At 35.6% G+C, this 19,674-nt stretch overlaps 1 protein-coding gene across 9 annotated transcripts in view; it reads left to right on the top strand.

Annotated features, from left to right (window-relative positions):
* LOC123533375 (sulfotransferase 1A2-like) overlaps window positions 1-18,200 on the top strand; it is a 107,360-nt gene extending 89,160 nt beyond the window's left edge. For 3 of the 9 annotated variants that reach the window (XM_053520114.1, XM_053520111.1, XM_053520113.1), the window contains exons 2-7: window positions 11,927-12,019; window positions 12,511-12,601; window positions 13,586-13,906; window positions 14,652-14,755; window positions 15,267-15,438; window positions 17,082-18,200. In XM_053520114.1, the coding sequence (XP_053376089.1) occupies window positions 11,933-12,019; window positions 12,511-12,601; window positions 13,586-13,906; window positions 14,652-14,755; window positions 15,267-15,438; window positions 17,082-17,191 (885 nt within the window). In that variant the 5' untranslated portion in view covers window positions 11,927-11,932 and the 3' untranslated portion in view covers window positions 17,192-18,200. Of the gene's footprint in view, window positions 1-10,741; window positions 10,824-10,988; window positions 11,124-11,926; window positions 12,020-12,510; window positions 12,602-13,585; window positions 13,907-14,651; window positions 14,756-15,266; window positions 15,439-17,081 lie in introns of those variants that run through there. The other 6 variants (XM_053520118.1, XM_053520112.1, XM_053520110.1 and 3 more) reach the window with 6 other exon arrangements.
* The last annotated feature ends 1,474 nt before the right edge of the window (window positions 18,201-19,674 follow it).

Raw genomic sequence — 19,674 nt, 5'->3', positions numbered from 1 at the left:
ATAAATATAGCTAGAATATCAGGGCATTTTCATTAGGATATAAACATTAAATCAAACAAAATTACATAAAAAACGGCCGATTTGCAGTAAAATTACCGGGAAAATTTCATACAGCGCGATCGTAAATAGTTATTATGTTTTAAAAGTAAATAATTTAAAACTACTGCGATCATTTAATTTAGACTTTTGGCTGGAAAAGGCAAAAAACAGAATAGAAAAATCTTTAATAATGAAAAAATGCCATCAATTTAAAAACATACAGTAAAGCGAAATTGTTAACTATAATGCGAACAGTAAAGTGCATAGAGTAACATATTTATCGATATGACATAGGCGTGGCGTGTAATCTAAAAATAAACCTGTGTATGGAAAAGTATCGGACGTAAATAAATTGTTTATATAAAGTTGTTTATAAAATACGGTGTTCCGTTTGGACAATCTAATACTAAACCGCGATGCACGATGGTACGATGATGAAACAACAATGGTATGATGGTGAAAACGCGATGGCACGATGATGAAATCGCGATGGTACGATGGTGAAATGTCTATGTAATATCGCGTTTTCATCATCGTACTATCGCGTTTTCACTATCGTACCATCGCGTTTTCATCATCATACCATCTTGTTTTCATCATCGTGTCATCGCGTTTTCATCATCGTACCATCGCATTTTCAACATCGTACCATCGCATTTTCACCATCCTACCGTCGCCTTCCGGTGGTCATGCGCAGTGGTACAGTATATGTGTCAGTAAAATACATATAGCTCGAGTCCTATGGCATTTTTAGTAATATATTAAAGTAAAAGAAAGCAAAATTGCAATTAATTTACTTGTAAAATTTCATACAGCGCGATCGTAAATAGCTATCTTGTTTTATGAGTAAATCAATCTATACCGCTACGATCATAAAAATTAGACCTTTTGCTGGAAAATGCAAAAAAAGACAGAATAGAAAAACCAGGGTTCAAATTTAGACAAGCATACAAGCTAAATGCTAGTGGAATTTTAAAATAGCTAGTGGGTTTGAAATGTACTAGCTAATTTCAGCTAGTCAATAATATAACAAGCAAATGTCTTCAGAGCTTTAATAAAGTTTAATTGTTTTGGAGGTACACATTTTTCTTCATGAAAGGAATGTTGTCATTTAAGTTTATGATATTTTATTGTTCAACAAAAATGGCTCGAGCTATTTTAAGCTAATAGAAAATATTTTTGTTTGTGACCGGCTACTAACAGAGATCATTCAATAAGTTTTGGCCAGTAAAATATTAACAGAGTAATTAAATATTATTAACTTTAACCGGTCGCTTTTCATTTTAGCTAGTGATCAAAAAGAGCACTAGCTAATTTCAGCTAGTACAAACTATTGTTAAATTTGACCCCTGGAAAAAACATTAAAAATTGACAGAATGGCAACAATTTAAAAACATAGAATAAAAACGATACGGTCAAAGTACATAGAATGGTTTAAGTATATAGAGTAAGCAAATTTATCGATATGTATATTAAATAAACTTGTGTACTGGCAATACTACTAATCGGTCGTAAATAAGTTGTTCTTATAAATGTATTTTTTTTGTTTTGATATATTATAATGGTTTTAAAGTTTATAAAACATAGATAAGTTGAGTATAGACGTAGTTCACGGACAGTGGCAGTCTTTATCTTTGTGTCTTATGTGTAAGTCAGGAAGGGAACCGCAGTGAGCTTACAGCGCATAGAGCTTAAATGTGAGCTCTATGCGTCAAACTGTGACGCAAAGAGCTTACATGTGAGATAAGCTCTATGCGTCGAAAAGGCATGATCGTCACGTATAGAGCTTACTTATGGATGATGATGCGCTATGTGAAATTATGCCTAGGTAATACGGTATGAATGATTTTATTGAAAGGAATCAGGGAGCATCGCTATGTCCGCCCATCTGTATGTCCAGAGCTCTTTTCAGGTATGTTTCCTGCGGAACTCCACAGGAAACTTCGCTGTCACAAATATATGCGAATATTACAGGCCCGCAGAACGAGGGACTAGGCACGCGATTACCCAGCACCACTGCCAAACAAACGTTTGCTACATACAAGATGACTAAAGAAATTACTGTTACATCGGACTGATAAACATCTGGTCTGTGGTCTAGTCTTTAACACGCTGGACTTTCATTTAGGGGACACGACTTCGATCCCCAGCGAAGATAATTGTCAGTTCGATCAGTAAAAAGATATAGATAAAGTTGTGCCAGCGTATGATCATAGTGTCATAGCGATGTCTTCATAAGTACAGGGTCTACGTGAGTTTTCTGTCCTATCTTTATTTAAAAGGACTGGCGAATATGGGCTCAAACCCATGAAATTCATTAGCCATACATGCTGTGTCAACCCTTACGGTACACATACCTCCAATTGGAGCGCGGCAAAATTGCGCAATTCTTTGCATGTCCGCACCCATTTAGAATATACTACGCACAACATACTGACTAAAGGTTAGAGTAACTATCACTATGGTTACAAAATATAAAATCTAAGATATTTTTTGTTTAAATTGCTTGAATCCGGTTTAGATCTGATACCGGAGTCTGTAATATATCACAGGCCCACCAGATTTGTTTTTAGTCGCAGCCAAAAGAATCTTGTTGGCACGTTTTATGAATTTATGTATTAACTGATCCGGGGTGCCCTGTTTCTCATGCAGATAACCAGTCTGCGGACTGTACATAAACCGGAACCGGAAAAAACATCTAAAAATTGCCTCAGTATATGCAGACAACAAAGATGAATAACTATATACGGACGTTACCGTCTCGGGATTTTCATCCCTTTATATGAATTAAGACACCGCCTAGAATGGGAATTTATCTTTTATATATTCGCCACTCATAAGAAAGTGAAACATCGCTCGAAACAGTTAACATTTATTGTCATCATACCTGTTACAGCAAATAACATACTTTGCAAAATTTACGGGCAGCTGGTGTGACGGTGACGTCATTCACCGCGTTCCCGCACTGGCATTAGGATTTTTAGTATTGTTTGCACTCGGCGCAGAAACTTGACATCATTTACACTTCCTTACTTTTTTTAAAAAGGTGTCTGCTTTTTTTCCGTTGCATATATACAGTTTTCATTACGAAAACATGTTGACACGATTTAGGAATATCTGTGACTGATTCATGGTGCTGTGTTGTTCTTGCAGACAACCAGTCTCCGGACTGTACATAAACCTAAACCGAAAAACATCGAAAAAAAAAATGCCTCGGTATATGCAGACAACAAAGAAGAATAACTATATACGGACGTTACGGTCTCGGGGAATTTCATCTCATATCATCTAACCGATGGTCTCTAGACTTGCTACAGTGCTTTGTTGCATCTCAAAATGGTAGCAACGCATTTTGGTAGTCGCTACCGAAATTCGGCCGAGTTTTGGTAATCACTACCAAAATGCGTTTCACTCAACGCAGTTTGGTACTTTACAAAAATATAGTACCAAAATACGATGGATATATAAACATCCAACGCAAAACGATATTAATAATAATCTCATGATTTACAAAAAGAACATTTTGTGACGAATGGACAATATTATTTCAAAAAGAGTCATGATGGAACTTAGTCGCTCATCCGACCTTGGCCTTTTGACCTTGAAAATATAACGACCCTAATTCAGTCCGAAAGGGCCATTGGAACACACGTGAGAGAGGTCAAAGCAAATCTAACTTTGACATACAACGAGAAATACTGAAGGAACTTGGCACAACTGTTCACCACAATTTACTTAGTGAAACAGGCTTGTCAATTTTCACAGACTCAAACAAGAGTGCGAAACTGTCACAAAATACGCCCGTAATGCAGGAAGAATCACAAACACACATTAAATCTATCAAAAAGCTAAAGGGAAGTGCTTTTTGCAGCCGGTCATTAAACTTGCGCGGGATATTATGACCATAAATATTATTACCAAGTTAGGTGAACATTGGACAAAAGAACTGCCCAAGTAAGAGAGCGGAAACTGTCAACATTCGCAATTTTGAGTTATTCGAGTGGTATAGCTCCAGAGCTACTGAGATGATCCGACTAGTTATCGATCTTGGCCGAGATATATTGCAAATCAGCATCCTGACCAAGTTTGGTGGATACTGGATTATAACTGCTCAAGTTAAAGAGCGGATGTTGTCAATACTTGCAATTTTAAGCAATTAAAGGGGTGTATCTCCAGAACTACTAGACAATCCGGCTGATTATCGAACTTGCCCGAGATGTGAACATTCTGACCAAGTTTAGTGGGTGAACACTGGATAAGAACTGCTCAAGTTAGATAGCGGACAACCTTTCGAGCAGCCCGCCCGCCGCCCGCCGCTCGCCGCAGGTGTTCTCATAATACGTCGTATACAAATGAAGAAAACACCAAATTCCGCGATAAATATTTATAGAAAATCATTCGCATTTATATATGTAGATAAAAAATATGATACATGACCTTTTTGCAGAGGAAGCTTCAGTTCAGAGTAAATGATATATTTCTAACCCATCTTAACACACAGAACCCACCATTTCCATGCGTTTTCCGGGGAGCACCCCAGAACACCACTCGCATGTATACACCAAAATAAAAATCTAAATCTAACGTCGGAGAATTCAGTTTTTGGAAAATTATTCGAGTAAGCCCCCGGTCACATTCTACCATTCTTATACATTGTGTTTCAAAGATATTTGTGGTGGACTGTCGAAACCCATCGCCTTTAAAGAGAAAAAAATCTTTTTGTGTCGGAATAATAATATCAGTCATGTGTTTACGAATCGGATAGAAGGCACCTGCGCATTGGGCGGTAATGAGGCTTGCATATCGTATACATTCTAGCATTTTATTCTGGCACATTATTTTCCTTGCATACCGTATTTTACAAATAACATGTAGAAATACTTAGGCCTACGCAGCACTATTTCTTATAGTAGAGAATGAACACAAAGCGCAGGAAATCAACGTCCGTAAGCAGAAGTGACGTCATGATTCTTTGCGTTATGCAGAATACTATAGTAACAAAGTTCCAGTTTAGTTTTATCGTTTTGTTGCGTAACGTTATGTTAAACTAACGTATTTTGAATCAAGAAATATACTATAAGGAATGGAGAGAAACTATCAAGGTACCTGCTTTTTTCGTATTTTAGGTTGTCATTAACAGCACGAGACTCATCTGGCATGGGGGTGCCAGATAGGTTTTGCCGGCAGACTGTGACTCAATGCAGACATGGAGCGCCGGTATAAATTACAGACTCCGGTTCATACCGGATTAACTAATTTTGAACGAAAAATATCTTAAATGTATATATTTTGTAACCATGCTGATACTAACCCTAACCTTTAGTCAGTATTTTATGCATATTGTACACTAAATGCGTGCGGACATGCAAAAATATGCATATTTTTGCCGTGCGCTACAATTGATATTCACTTTCGGGCATGCGCAGAAGACGCTCCAACTCTGCAATGAGTTACATCGTTGCCGGCATGGGTGAAATCACCGGAAACGCCAGTCCGGTGTGTAAGAAATATTTATCTAAGACCCCTAAAACACGCACAGAATTCACCATTTATGTTTATGTAGGATGTTTTAAAAATAAACCTAGGTGGAGGACCCACGTGTCATTCTCACAGTTATACTTCGTTTTACAGAATTCAATATTTTCGTGCTTTAAAACTCTCGATGGGTTATCCCTCCGACAACAATAGCACATTAAAACAACAAAATAATACAATGTTATTGCATAGGAAGCGTCGTATGAGGCCCTTTTCAAACGCCCAGGAATCTACATTTTGGTTGTTTTTATACGAAAACTATATCTCGGCAGGGGAACTCCAAACCCCCTCCCCCACCATTTTTATAGAAGACATTCCCTCCTTTTATCTCTCTCTTTTGTGCATTATGTAAAAATGAGCACAGCCCCTGATGTAAAAAAACCCCTACCAAAATACGTTTCAACCCATGGTCCTTAACTAATCATATGTACCCTTGCAACGTATTTTGTCGCTACCAAAACTCGGCCGAATTTGCTGAACTTCATTTCTTATAAATATGTAAGAACTCAAGACTGATTGTGAAGCCTCGATATTAGGAATACATTGATTCTTTATTGGGCGTTAATATTTAAAATTAGATTTTTTTTCGATACAAGTTATAATATGTAATCTCCGAAAAAAAGTACTCCGTGTTATTTAGAGATAAAAAAACTGGCCGCACACTACAAACGTAGTACTTTTGCGAACGAAATAAGTATGTTTTGGATTATAATAGCAACACATATTTAATAGAAGATTTGGGTAGAATGCACTTTAGCGGTCCCCGGAAGTTTACAATGCGCATGCGCAGCAAGTTGGGGGTGTAGGGTAAAGCGGGGGTGTGGGGGCTGCTGCCCCCAAATATATTCATCTCACAATAAAGTTACACTTTTTAACTTTTGATATTTAAGACATTATTAAACTACTATTATTATAGGGACCGCTAAAGTGCAAGTGCTCCGAAGATTTTAAATTAGCAATTTCTTTTTAGATTTAATTCAGTACACCATCTGCGTATAGATATAGATACTTATATTTTGATATGTGATAATGACAGCAAACCAGCATTAATGTGGATTTGTTTTAATCGTGACTGTTGCACGACCGTGTCACAGTGCAGACTCGCCACTACTACGATCAAATAATTTGAACAGGAGTTTGATGAAGGATGATACTCAATAGAGCCTATGTCAGTTTTTTTTGTTTTGTTTTGTAGTTTTGCAGTATTTTTATTGTATGCTAAACACAAAAAGGGTTATAGGAAATATGCATAATGAATATGAGTATGACTTTGGATTTAAATTAAAGCTAGTGTTTGTTTTATATTCGCTTTGGAGATTTTTTGGCATTAGAACGTATAAAGAAGAGAGAGAATATTAAACTCTATTTAAGCCCTAACCCCGATGAATTTCTACAACGAACTTGTCCATCTTTCACTTTGGACAGTACAATTAACTGTTAAAGGAGGTGCTTACAAAAGGACACCGACTGAATGGCGAACAGTGCAGATCATGATCAGACTGCACGGATGTGATAGTTGATCATGATTTACACTGGCCGCAAAGATAAGACTCAAACCTGTCCAGCATTATTACGGCTAGTACGAGTAGTAACTCCAGATCACAGCAGTGCGGTTTAGATGTAATTTTGCAGTAAGTAAATGTGAAAAGAAATATCGCCTGTAGAAGACACATGACCATACTCTATTTCCCATTTGACATACTCTATTTCCCATTTGATGCCAATTTAAACGATATTATCGAAGACTTTCATATTTAAAAAGGTATTATTCAGTTTAGAATATTCAGTTTCTTATAAAGTACTTTTCTGTAGAAAATTATACACATGACTTATTTTATATTTAATATTCCCACCGGAATTCATTCCCGTCGGAAATATTTCCCATGGGAAATATATCCCATAGGAAATATTTCCCATGGGAATAATCTAAAAGTCTTCCCATCGGAAATATTTCCCATAGGAAATGATTCCCATAGGAACGTCCTCCCATGGCCGAAATATGGGAACGGTTTCCCATGGGAAAATCTGTAAAATAATAAAATGACAAATAACTTTTTCCAGAGTCATGTTATGATGTGCCTGGTGTAGAATAAGTTTAAAAGATAATGATTTATCATTTTAAGAAACAAATATATTTCCCATGGGAAATTCCCATGGGAAATCCACTTTCCCATGGGAAAATTTATCACATGTTCTTCCCATGGGAAAGTTATTTTCCCATGGGAAAGTGGATTTCCCATGGGAAAAGACCGCATTCCTATGGGAAAATAGCATTTCCCATGGGAAAGTTAAGTTTTTAATGTTGACTGCTGCTTTGTTGGTGCCATAAAATCAAATTGAAAAGTATGGCGTGCATCAGAATTTGAAGTACTTTACTTTTGCGAAAGAATTTTTAAGATAGCGTGTACAGAAGTACTTGCTGTTTTTGCCACATATTGGCGTGGCAAATTAAAATTGGCGGCCATTTTTGAATAAGCGGCACAAATCTCAGCTAAATGGACACATGTGCTAAAACATAGACACATTTGCGCTCCAGGTGCACCCATCGTTTTCATTTGATTCGTTATTTAATGGGTAGAAATTCCTTCAAATCATACTTACAATACCGGAAATTTGTAGTATCGGCCATATTTCTCCATTTGATCGGCGTAAAATTCACCATTCAAACAACGTTGGAACCACTTGATCTGATAAAGCTATGGCCAGTGTGAGTGTGTCCACCAGTTATAAATAATGAACGTGTCTGTATATTCTCGACTGCCAAGTGAACTTGTTATTTAGTGTAGTCCATGAAATAAACTGGTTCTCTAAATTCAATCTTATTGCTGATAAACCTGTCAGTTATATAACACAGAAGACATACATTTTCTCCTGATAAAGTGAGTGGTTTCGTATTTTTAGACTGGTTCCCGTCCCTTTGTTTGTTCTGTCATATTTCTTTTATACATTTATGTTTTCTTCTAATTATGGAAGTAAACTCCAGCTACTCCCTGGCCACTGTGGTAATCTAGGGTTATATTCAACTTGCACCAGGCTGTATGGTTAAGCCGTCAGATAAAAATGTATTATTTTAGTGGTTTGAAATTTACTTATAAAATATTTGCAATATTTGCAATATTTATAAAGAAAGTAACCATGCAGCTATATCGTATTTTGTGAGAGAAAAAAAACTGATACAGCAGTATGATTTTCTGTACCATGTAGACAATGTGAAACCAAAAACTTTATTGTAAATGGCAAAATGTTTATTTCCGAACACTTCATCCTCTTCAAAAGTTAATAATAAATAGGTATAATGAAAAGCAGTAATAAGTTCTAAAATGAAAATGGAGATGGTGTGTTATCTTACTTGGAGTTAATTTTTATCCCCCGCCGATGAAATGGCGTTGTCCGTCCGTCAGTCCGTCCGTCCGTTCGTCCGCAGCCATTTCTCAGTAACTACTTGGTAGAATTTCATGAAACTTGAAATAAACATGAACCAACATACTGCGATGATGCCCGTCAAGTTTTTTTTTTGATTGGTCAATTTCCCTCAGAGTTATTGCCCTTGATTTAATAAAAAATGTCTGTCTGCAGCCATTTCTCAGTAACTAACAGGTAGAATTTCATCAAATTTGAAATAGACATGAACCAAGATACTGCGCTGATGCCCGTCAAGTTTTTTTTTTGATAGGTCAATTTCCCTCAGAGTTATTGCCCTTGATTTAATGAAAAATGTCCGTCTGCAGCCATTTCTCAGTAACTAGCAGGTAGAATTTCATCAGACTTGAAATAGACATGAACCAAGATACTGCGACGATGCCCTTCAAGTTTTTTTTCGATTGGTCTATTTTCCATTTAGTTATTGCCCTTTAATTGTTTAAAAATCCACAGATCTGTACATAACAAACCAACCAATTGGAAGAATTTCATTAAACCTCTTCCATTCTTTTCCATGCACATTTATTATAAACATGTGATGTTGTGTACCTACACCTGGTCACCACCTTACATTGGTCACCCCCCCTCCCCCTCACCCCCCCCCCCATTTTTTTTTTCATTTTTCGTTTTCTACCAATATTTATAATCTACATGTAAAGTGTTGTATCCTCGCCCCCCCCCCCCCCCCCCCCCCCCCCACCCAAACAAACCATTCATTTTCTTTTAATTTGATTTGACTAATGAAATTATTTGCTTCTTGGTAACATTCTTAACTTTTTGCAGGATATATTTTTTTGCCATTCCTCAACTCTGACCCTTTCGGCGGGGGATTCCAATTCATCGAATTTGCTTGTTGTACTTATTCTCAAAAATTCGGTAAATACATTTAGTATATTACTATACCCTACACAATCGTATAAATTATGAAGTCCAAGTTAGCCGCTACTTAACCAACCTATTACTACCAGAGACATAAAAGTCAAGATTAATTAGAGCAAAGGGTGCATGGACTTGTCTGCTGGTTTGAATTTATCTCTCGTACCATGGTTTTTGGATCATGCACATTATAATTGCATCATCCTTCATAAAATGAATTGTTTAATGATCAGACTGCGCGGATGCGCAGGCTGGTCTGGACCCATGCTGATCGCAAATGCACTATGTTGGTTTTCTCAAGGTGCGGCTAATTTATACAGAATTCAACAATATTCTGGTGAAAAATCTTTATCTTGGAAGAATAGACAATGCTATTTTGTTTCATATTTCAGTGACTTAAATGCATTGCCTTTGTTTGAATTGCACGTGCGTAGTAAGTATTCTTTTCAAGAAAAATGTTTAATATGCTGTTATAACCATTGAATAGTTTCTTATATAGGTATAGGGTACTTTGTTATATGATTATGTTCAAAATTAACAAAACGAGTTTTGATGTAAAAATCGATATATGCACCACGCCTATTATTTTCTTTGTTTTTAATAACTGCATACAGGAATGTTACACACTGTATTGTTTTCTTTCTTTCTTTCTTTTATGTTTTCTTTCTCTCTCGCTTTGCTAGCACATCAGTGAAAAGACTGACTCAGATCAATTGATCCGACACGTCTTTATTTCCTAGAAAAGTTGATCATAGAAAATGAAGGCACGAGTTCTCACTACTGACAAATTGAATCCAGTAAATTATCTTAATTCTGTTTCCCCTCGGAGCATCCGCCGAGAAGCTAATCTCAGATATTTTCTGGATTATAGATTTTGCCGAGGAAACTAAAGTGTGTAATTCTTGCCATTTGCAACAAGTGGAGAATTGACTTTATAAGACGGTTAAGATGAGGTATATATATAGTGTATTAGTAGCCGTATTATCTGGATATAAGTGTGCTAGTTAAATGGGGCTGTTATAGATATCGTTATTATTTAAAAAGATAACATCCATGTTTAATCAAGTAATCTTGCTTTATTAAGATTTTAAGGTTAGCCGAAACGCGTTACGTCAGCAAAAAAACTGGAAGGTGGGTTTGAAAATGTTTTACATCAGCGAACGGGGACATAAACATCAGAGAAAAATACAAATGGATCTAATTGACCACTGTTGATAGTTACAACTATGCCAGTTAAAAGTTTGAAGTTCCGCGTATGTATATACATACATATATATTTTTGGAAACGAAATGTTTGTCAGGGTTTCGAGTATGGCAGTCTTGTTGTAAGCTAAGAATGTTTCGTGGATATTTGACGATACCGGATTTTGTATATTGCTGATAGTTGAAGATGCCGGATTTTATATATTGCAGATATAGTTGACAGATAGTTGACGATGCCATACTTTGTACATTGCAGATAGTTGACAGATAGTTGACGATGCCATACTTTGTACATTGCAGATAGTTGACAGATAATTGAAGTTTCCAGATTTTGGCGATGGCAGATTTTGTATATTGAAGATAGTTGACGGTGCAAGATTTTTTATATTGCAGCTAGTTGACGATGCCAGATTGTGTATATTGCAGATGGCTGACAAATAGTTCACGATGCAAGAATTTTATTATTGCAGATAGCTGACGTTGCCAGATTTTGTATATTGCAGATAATTGACAGATAATTGACGATACAAGATTTTGATTATTGCAGAAAGCTGACAATGACAGATTATTATGTTGCAGATAGTTGACAGGAAGTTGACCATGCCAGGTTTTGTTTGATGCAGATTGTTGATGATGCCAGATTTTGCCACGGTATATTGCAGATAGTTGACGATGCCAGATTTTGTATATTGTAGGTAGTTGATGATGCCCGATTTTGTATATTGTAGACAGATAATTGATGATGCCATATTTTGTATGTTGACGAAAGTTGACAGATAGTTGACGTTACAGTATAGGATTTTGCATAGTACAAATATTTTTGACGATGATAAATTTTGTATATTGCATATAGTTGACAATGCCAGTTAAAAGACTAGATGATGGTACTGGAGAGACAATCAGGGTACTGGAAGTAGACGGGTACAATACTCCTACTTTTGATATGGTGGGAAATTATTTTTCTCTGTTAGAAAGTTTAATATTTTGTTCCAGTGTTTAATAATAATGAAAATAATGAAATAGTAATAACTATTATTAGAGATTCTATAAAAGATTTTCGCCTATTACCCCCTAAGGTATATACATTCAGGGCCGTCGCCGGCTTCGAAAAACTGGTCTTGCCGTGGGACGCCTTCGGCCTTTACATTTGACACCCGTTCTCTGCTGACGAGGCAGATATCTTAAACATTGTCTAAGGGAACACTCTGTAAAACTTTTGTTTTATTTGGGAAAAAAATGTCCGCGAACATTTGGGAACTGTCATCATTTATCAAAATCATTACTGAAATGTATTGCTTGGAAACGACAAGACAACTAATAAAATATATTTAGTGTTGTAAAATTTGCATAATCTTATTACTATAAACTAAACATAAATTTACAAAGTGTTAACAAAGACGTGTTTAAGCCATCCGTTGTATGTTGAATTTTGTTTAGGTACTTCAGAACCAAGAGGAAGAATTCCGAAGTATTCCGACATGGAAAATAAAACCAGGAGACATTTTCATTTGCGCGTACCCAAAAGCAGGTGAGATGTTATATGATTATGATTTCAAAATGTACACTACATTTAAGAGTCTTTTTGATAAAAGTTCGATCCATATTATGCGTAATACTGTTTCTACTCAAAATTTGTTAATTTGTATAATTACACTAACTATTTGTAGAAATTGTTCATACTTTCAGTTTTGAAATTTGGGTCTAGTATACATTTGAATAAAAACATATTCTGCGAATCTGAGTACTGGAAGTGTAAATACGTTTTCCAAAATACCTCCTTTAAGTACGTCCCTAAAAATCATTCCGATTATATGTCATAACAGGAAACTATATACACATGTAAATGTCAAGAATTGCTCTACGCTAAGTCTTTTTTACATCCGTTCAGAATTAGTTGTGCTAAATAACCATTATTGTATTTACAACGAAATTTTGACATCCGAAAATCGTTTATCATTATTTTTAACCTTTAGTCTGCTGATGGCTATGCGACAAGTACAGACCAAGATCAGCCTATACGTCCGTGCAACCTGTACGTCCGTGCAGGTTGATCATGGTCTGCACTGTTCGTTGTTCACGGTCAGTAAACACCCCTTCGAATAATAAATGGTATTGCCCAGGCTGAATGATGGACCAGCCCATTTTAGAAATAAAGCAGGCTAAAGGTTAAGGACATTGCTGTATATCTCTACATAACTGGTAAGGCATGTTTACATTTTGACTCGTAAGACTCTTACTAAAATAATAAAAAAATTACTCAAAAATTCGAGTATATTAAAATCTTAATGTTTTATAAAATCAAATTTAATTGTATCAACTGGCATATCAATGAGAAATTTGGAATTTTCTGCGGCACAGTGGTTGTTTAACTTGAGGAAATGCTCATAAGTCTTTGAAGCAAATTACTTTAAGAAACTAAACTCAGCGACAGAGATACTTTATGAAAGAAACTGTTATTTATCACTTTGTATGTACCTATTTACTGCAGATTTATGCATTATTTCTTTTCCAGGTACCCATTGGTTGTGGGAAGTTACATCAATGTTGGTCAACCAATCAGCGGACAGAGTCAAGCTGATCAAGGAGACCTCCATGTTAGAGGGAGTGTCTCAAAAGAATTTTGATAATGTCGTCTGCCCTAGAGTTCTGAATACACATTTACCATTAAGGCTTTTGCCTAAAGATACACTAAAAATGAACTCTAAAATTTTGTTTGTTCAACGAAACCCAAAAGATATTTGTGTGTCATATTATAACCATCATAAGAAAGTACTAGAATATGAATATGATGGTAAATTCGAGAACTACGTTAACAGATTTTTAGAAGGGCATGGTAAGGTTCCTTATGTACATGTAGATTTTATATTTATGTTCAGGTACAGTTTAGATTTATGTATGTGCATGATGTGTATATTTCAGATTTATGTACATGTATATTTTTGAAGGGTTTAGGTAAGATCCCTTATGTACATGTCTTAGTCCATTCCTAATGGGCACATCAACACGCACCCTAATGGACATCTTATTAAAGGTCCATTACTAAGGGAAAGTGAGTTGGCAATTTTTTTCATAGCCAGTGCATAGACTTTTGCAAGACACTAAATAAAATGAAGATTGACAGGTCAAAATTTACAGAAGGTCTTTGGAACTCAAAGAAATGTATGTGTATTATGTTGAAATTTCAATGAATCGACAGAATGACCCCCCAGGTCTTTTTAACTTTCTTCATACTTCATAGAAAAATAATTGTACATATACTGCGATTTATTTCGAATTTCTACATACCAACTTTCATTTTCCAATGAAATGAAATAGTTCCTGTGCTTTTTAAAAGAAATTAAAATGTTCACTTTCCTTAGTATTTGACCTTTAAGCAGTTGTCGGCGTAAATCCGCTTGAATCAGAATAACGATGTATAATCATTTCTACGAATACGTGCCTTTGCTAAATTTGGACGCATTAATTATCTACCTCATTATGGTGTATTTCGCCGTTGCACACTAACGCTCGGTAAGTCCACTTGACTAACCGCATAGAAAATTGTTTGAAAATGTGAATGTGTGTACTTTCTTTTTTAGTGGACTATGGTTCATGGTTTGATTACACCCTGGAGTGGGAGAAGGTAATCAAGGATAACAAAGGCTACCCAATCCATGTTATGAGTTACGAAGATATGAAAACAGTGCGTATTTTCTCTTTGTTAGCTTTAAACGCTTTTCATATTTAGTTGGCTTAAAGCGAATGTCCCATACTCCTTAAACGGTCGAAAATGGACCAAAATTAGTGTCAGTACGCCAGTTTATTAAAAATATATATATCAGACTTGTTTTGATTTTTCGAATAATTTGAATCAGATTTTTTTTAATACTTGTCGATATTTCACAGTCGGACAGAGTCAGTTTAATAATAAAAAGAATGTACAAAAATGTATTTCATTATCTCACTTCTAGTAGTCATTCATATATTAGATCTAAGTAGAAAAAAACTTCTGTGATTATAGTTGGGACACTTTGAAGATCAAAGATGTTATCAGTTAAGTAATAAATTGTGTAAATCCAGAATTTCAACAGAAGACTATAGCAAGTAGGTCGTGTTATATGCCAAAATTATAATAGTTCTACTTAAAAGCATTTCACCTTTCTGTTTAATGATACGTTTTAGTTATATGACTGACACATTCTTTCATTATTTAGGACAGTATTGGGGAAATAACTAAGATCAGCGAATTTCTCGGACTTAAAACCGATCCGACGCTTATTAGAGAAATAGCGGAAAAATGTGAATTTAGTAACATGAAGAAAGAAAAAGATCCTTTGGAAAATTCGGCTGAGTGGAAGGATGGGAAACCAGGAATGTACCGAAAAGGTAGTTAAATACACAAAAGATTGCCCGTCATTGATGTTGGTATTTACAATATGCTTGTTAGTCTCCTGCCAATGGAACACAGGAGGGGACTATAGGAAAACAATAGGAATGCCCTCCGTCTGTCCGCCCGTCCCTCCGTCTTTCCGTCCGCTAATCATGCACTTATATGACCCATAATTTAAGTTCATTGGTCAAGGTCACTATTGAAGGTCAAATAAAACTTGTTTCCGCTCCATAACTTTTATATGCATTGATGGAGTATCTTATTGCTACACACAAACGTTCCCCATGTTGAGATAATTTGTCAACACATGATCAGTGCTTGTCGGTTAAAGGTCAAGGTCACTGTTTCAGGTCAGGTAAAAATTTGTTTCCACTCCATAACTTTTATATGCATTGAAGGATTTTTTTTATATTACGCACAAATGTTCCCCATGATTAGACTATGTGTCACGCACATGACCCATGGTTGTCTGTTAAAGGTCAAGGTCACTATTGAAGCCCAAGTAACATTTTACGGCTCCATCTTTTTTATGTGTGTTGATGGAATGTCTTAGTACTGCACACAAATGTTCCCCATGATGAGACAATGTGTTGCGTACATGATCTACGCTTGTAGGCCAATGTCATTATTTTAAAATTTAAGTAAAAGTAGGTTTTGTGTCTTAGCTCCTATATACATTGCTCAAGGGACGAACACTAACAAAGTTTTCCACCAGTATGGGACCTCTGTATTGCCACTGCAATACTCTGTCGCATGTTTTATTTTGTATTGGGCCACAACAATACAAGTTTAGATTATATGGTTATGTGGGAGGTGTCCCCAGCGTTTACTGCGCATTCAAAAGCTGGAAACGTTGGCATATGGTCTAACGTGGGCCAATGTTGCTCTACACCAAGCAACAATTACTCTTAAGGATATTCATTTTGATCACTAGCAATACACAGCTGGTTTCAACAGAATACAACAGTAATCACCCTGTTGTGTTTTATTTATGCGTATTAAGGAACATAAATGAAAATCACGTAACATCTCACATGTGGGGTTTTTTGTGCAGCAAAACGAAGAAACTGTATATAATAGCGTTTTGACAATTTGACAAAATCATGATGTCACTTGAAAGGCCGGTTCGTAGGGACTGTTTGAGATAAGCATGCACCAATACGTAAAATTGTGAAAAAAAATCATTTATGCCGATTAAACATGGTAACGCCGATCACAAGTACACGTGGCTAATACTGTTACATGCGGGTTTATTGGTATTTTTAGAATTGTACTTTTTTTCAGTTTATGCATGAAATAAAAATAAAAATTAACAAGATAAAAAGATTTTAAAAAAGCTCCAGGTATGCCCAAACTAAGGTTTGAAGCAACACATATGTTTTTGATTTAATTTCGATGATAATATAAAAGTGAAATAAATGGGGGAAGCCTACTTTATAAAGCAAGTCTATGTAAATACATTTGGTAAAAGGCTAGCCTTATTTGAGCAATACGGATAGATGACACACCTTTATAGCTTTGGTTTTCTTACAACACTTCCAGTCTGTAGAAATATAATTTTATTAGTCTACCTTTCACGTGACCTTGAACTATCGAGCTAAATTCTAGATACCAGAACATTGTAGTTTTCTACTTTCAGGTCAGATAGGAGACTGGAAGAATTGGTTTACTGTGGCACAAAATGAACATTTTGATGCAATTTTTGCAAAGAAAATGAAAGACTCCTCTTTTACTTACAGATTCGGTTGAACTTTGTTCAGACAATTCTGATATGGAGCTGATTTTGTTATCAGAAACAGATAGATGGAAATAGTTCATACATCTAGGTTAAAACCCTTTACAGAAATTTATTTTATATGCAGAAAGTATTTGTCAATATTATGTGTATACAATGTATATGTGAAGTATGATTTTAGAAACAATTTTAGTATTTACATATGGGTTCATAGTTACGCCGACATAAATACTCGGCAGTAAAAATGTCTACACCTCGTGCTGCGTACTTAGTAACTATGTGTAGTGATCAAAGGCACTGTTTTTTTTTTTACCCGATCAAGATAAAATTCATCAAACATTTTAGTGATTCGACAGCTGCGGCTATCACCCGCACACATTTTTGCGACTTGTCCAATATGATACAAAACGCCGCTACGACTACTTTTTTGAAACTACCCGAATATCAAAGAATATAAACAGATATTTTCCCGGTTGGACGTAAAGGTAAAACTACCCGAATATCAAAGAATATAAACAGATATTTTCCCGGTTGGACGTAAAGGTAAAGCTTGTTAACAATCTAGAGGCCACATTTATGACTGTATCTTCATGAAACTTGGTCAGAATGTTAATCTTAATAATCTAAAGGTCAAGGTCCAATCTGGGTCAAGTGGGATCAAAATCTAGGTCTCGAGGTCCAATCAAAGGTAAAGCTTGTTAACAATCTAGAGACCACATTTATGATTGTACCTTCATGAAAGTTGATCAGAATGTTAATTTTTATGATCTTTAGGTAAAGAACGAATCTGGATCATGTGGGGTTAAAAACTAGGTCAAATCAAAGGAAAAGTAATTAACACTCTAGAGGCCACATTTATGACCATATCTTAATGAAACTTGGTCAGAATGTTAATCTTGATGATCTGATCTTTATGTCCATAGGTCAGATGAGCGATACAGGGCCTTCAGGACCCTTTTGTTTTGGAATATTTGTCAATATTTCACAGTCAGATAGAGTCAGTTTAATAAAAAAAAGAAAATATTTCATTATCTCACTTTTATGTCAAACTGGTGAAGTCATTCATGTATTTAGTAGAAAAACTTATGTGATTATAGTTACGACACTTTGAGGATCATAGATGTTATCAATTAATTGTAATAAGATGCAACAAAACGCCGCTACGACTACTTTTTTGTCAACATGCCCGAATCTTAAAGAATTCCCGGTTGGACGTAAAGAGAAGACAGAAAAATATGACTTTAATCAGCTAATCACAGACGAACACAGCAGTGCAACGTCACGCAAATGCGCAGAAAACGTCAGCATTACATGCCGCCTGTATTTCTAAGTAATATTCCCAACAGCTCAAAACTACCTTCTACCTCAGCTTGTATTATATATCAACTTATATAGATGTACGTGCACGACAGCTCAATTCGAGTACTAGCACATGAAGGACTGTTGCAGTATTTGTGCAAATCCATACAGTGATGCGGGGCTTCATATTATTCCTATTGGATTTTTGTCCTTAAACCTTATCCTGCTAAATTTCTATAGTGAACTTGCCCATCTTTCAGTTTGGATAGTACCATTAACCGTTGAAAGGGATGATTACCAAAAAGAAACTGACTAAATAGCGAACAGTGCAATCTTGATCAGACTGCACGGATGTGGATGCAGATCATGATCTACACTGGTCGCAAAGACAGTATCAAGCATGTCCAGCATGATAAGGGTTAACAACAGCATGCTTCCGGGACTGCTAAGAGAATACCGGCAAGGAACTGATACCACTGTTAAAATATATTCTTATAAAAATGTGTAGATGATCACTGAGGAAATATTTTTGTGAAATTGTTTAGAAATTTCGCCAAAACAGCTATAAATTTCCACTGAAATCATATACTCCCGGCAGATCTTCTAGCGCAACACTTGCTGTTTGACAATATCTTTTCAAATACGTAATTAATATATTTTACACACCTTTGGAAATATCTACAGTTAATTTATTCTAATAACTCGGTCCATTTTGAAAAAAGTATCGAAGTACGAGTTAGTAAATTAGTAGCATATATTTAAGTACCTCGCTCACATGTTAATGGTAAATTTGATTTGTAAAAAATGACATGGGAGATGAATTGCAGCTATTTTTTAAACGATATTGGTAGAGGTTATTTCATCCCAATACACTTTTTTTAGGAATTTACGTATGTTTGACAATTAATTTTTACGGGACCTCACTTCTTTTAACATCAGATTATAAATATATAAAGATTTTCACAATTTGAATGAGCAGTTTTTATCAGATTGGCAAACTGGTGTAGATACTAGTATTACAATTCTCAAAAGTTTAATTTTCTTTCCAACTTCGACAAAACAGTTGTGTTATTGTTATTTTTGCAAAAAGGTGTGGTCGTAAAATGTATAGAATCTTAAGATAGCTTACATTTCTGAATATATTGAAATTTCTTGATGAAATTGACAATATCATTGTTTAAACGTATGCCGAATTTAG

The sequence above is a fragment of the Mercenaria mercenaria genome, chromosome 12 (assembly GCF_021730395.1).
Source record: "Mercenaria mercenaria strain notata chromosome 12, MADL_Memer_1, whole genome shotgun sequence".
NCBI lineage: Eukaryota > Metazoa > Mollusca > Bivalvia > Venerida > Veneridae > Mercenaria > Mercenaria mercenaria.
This window is presented reverse-complemented; position numbering and strand designations above follow the sequence as displayed.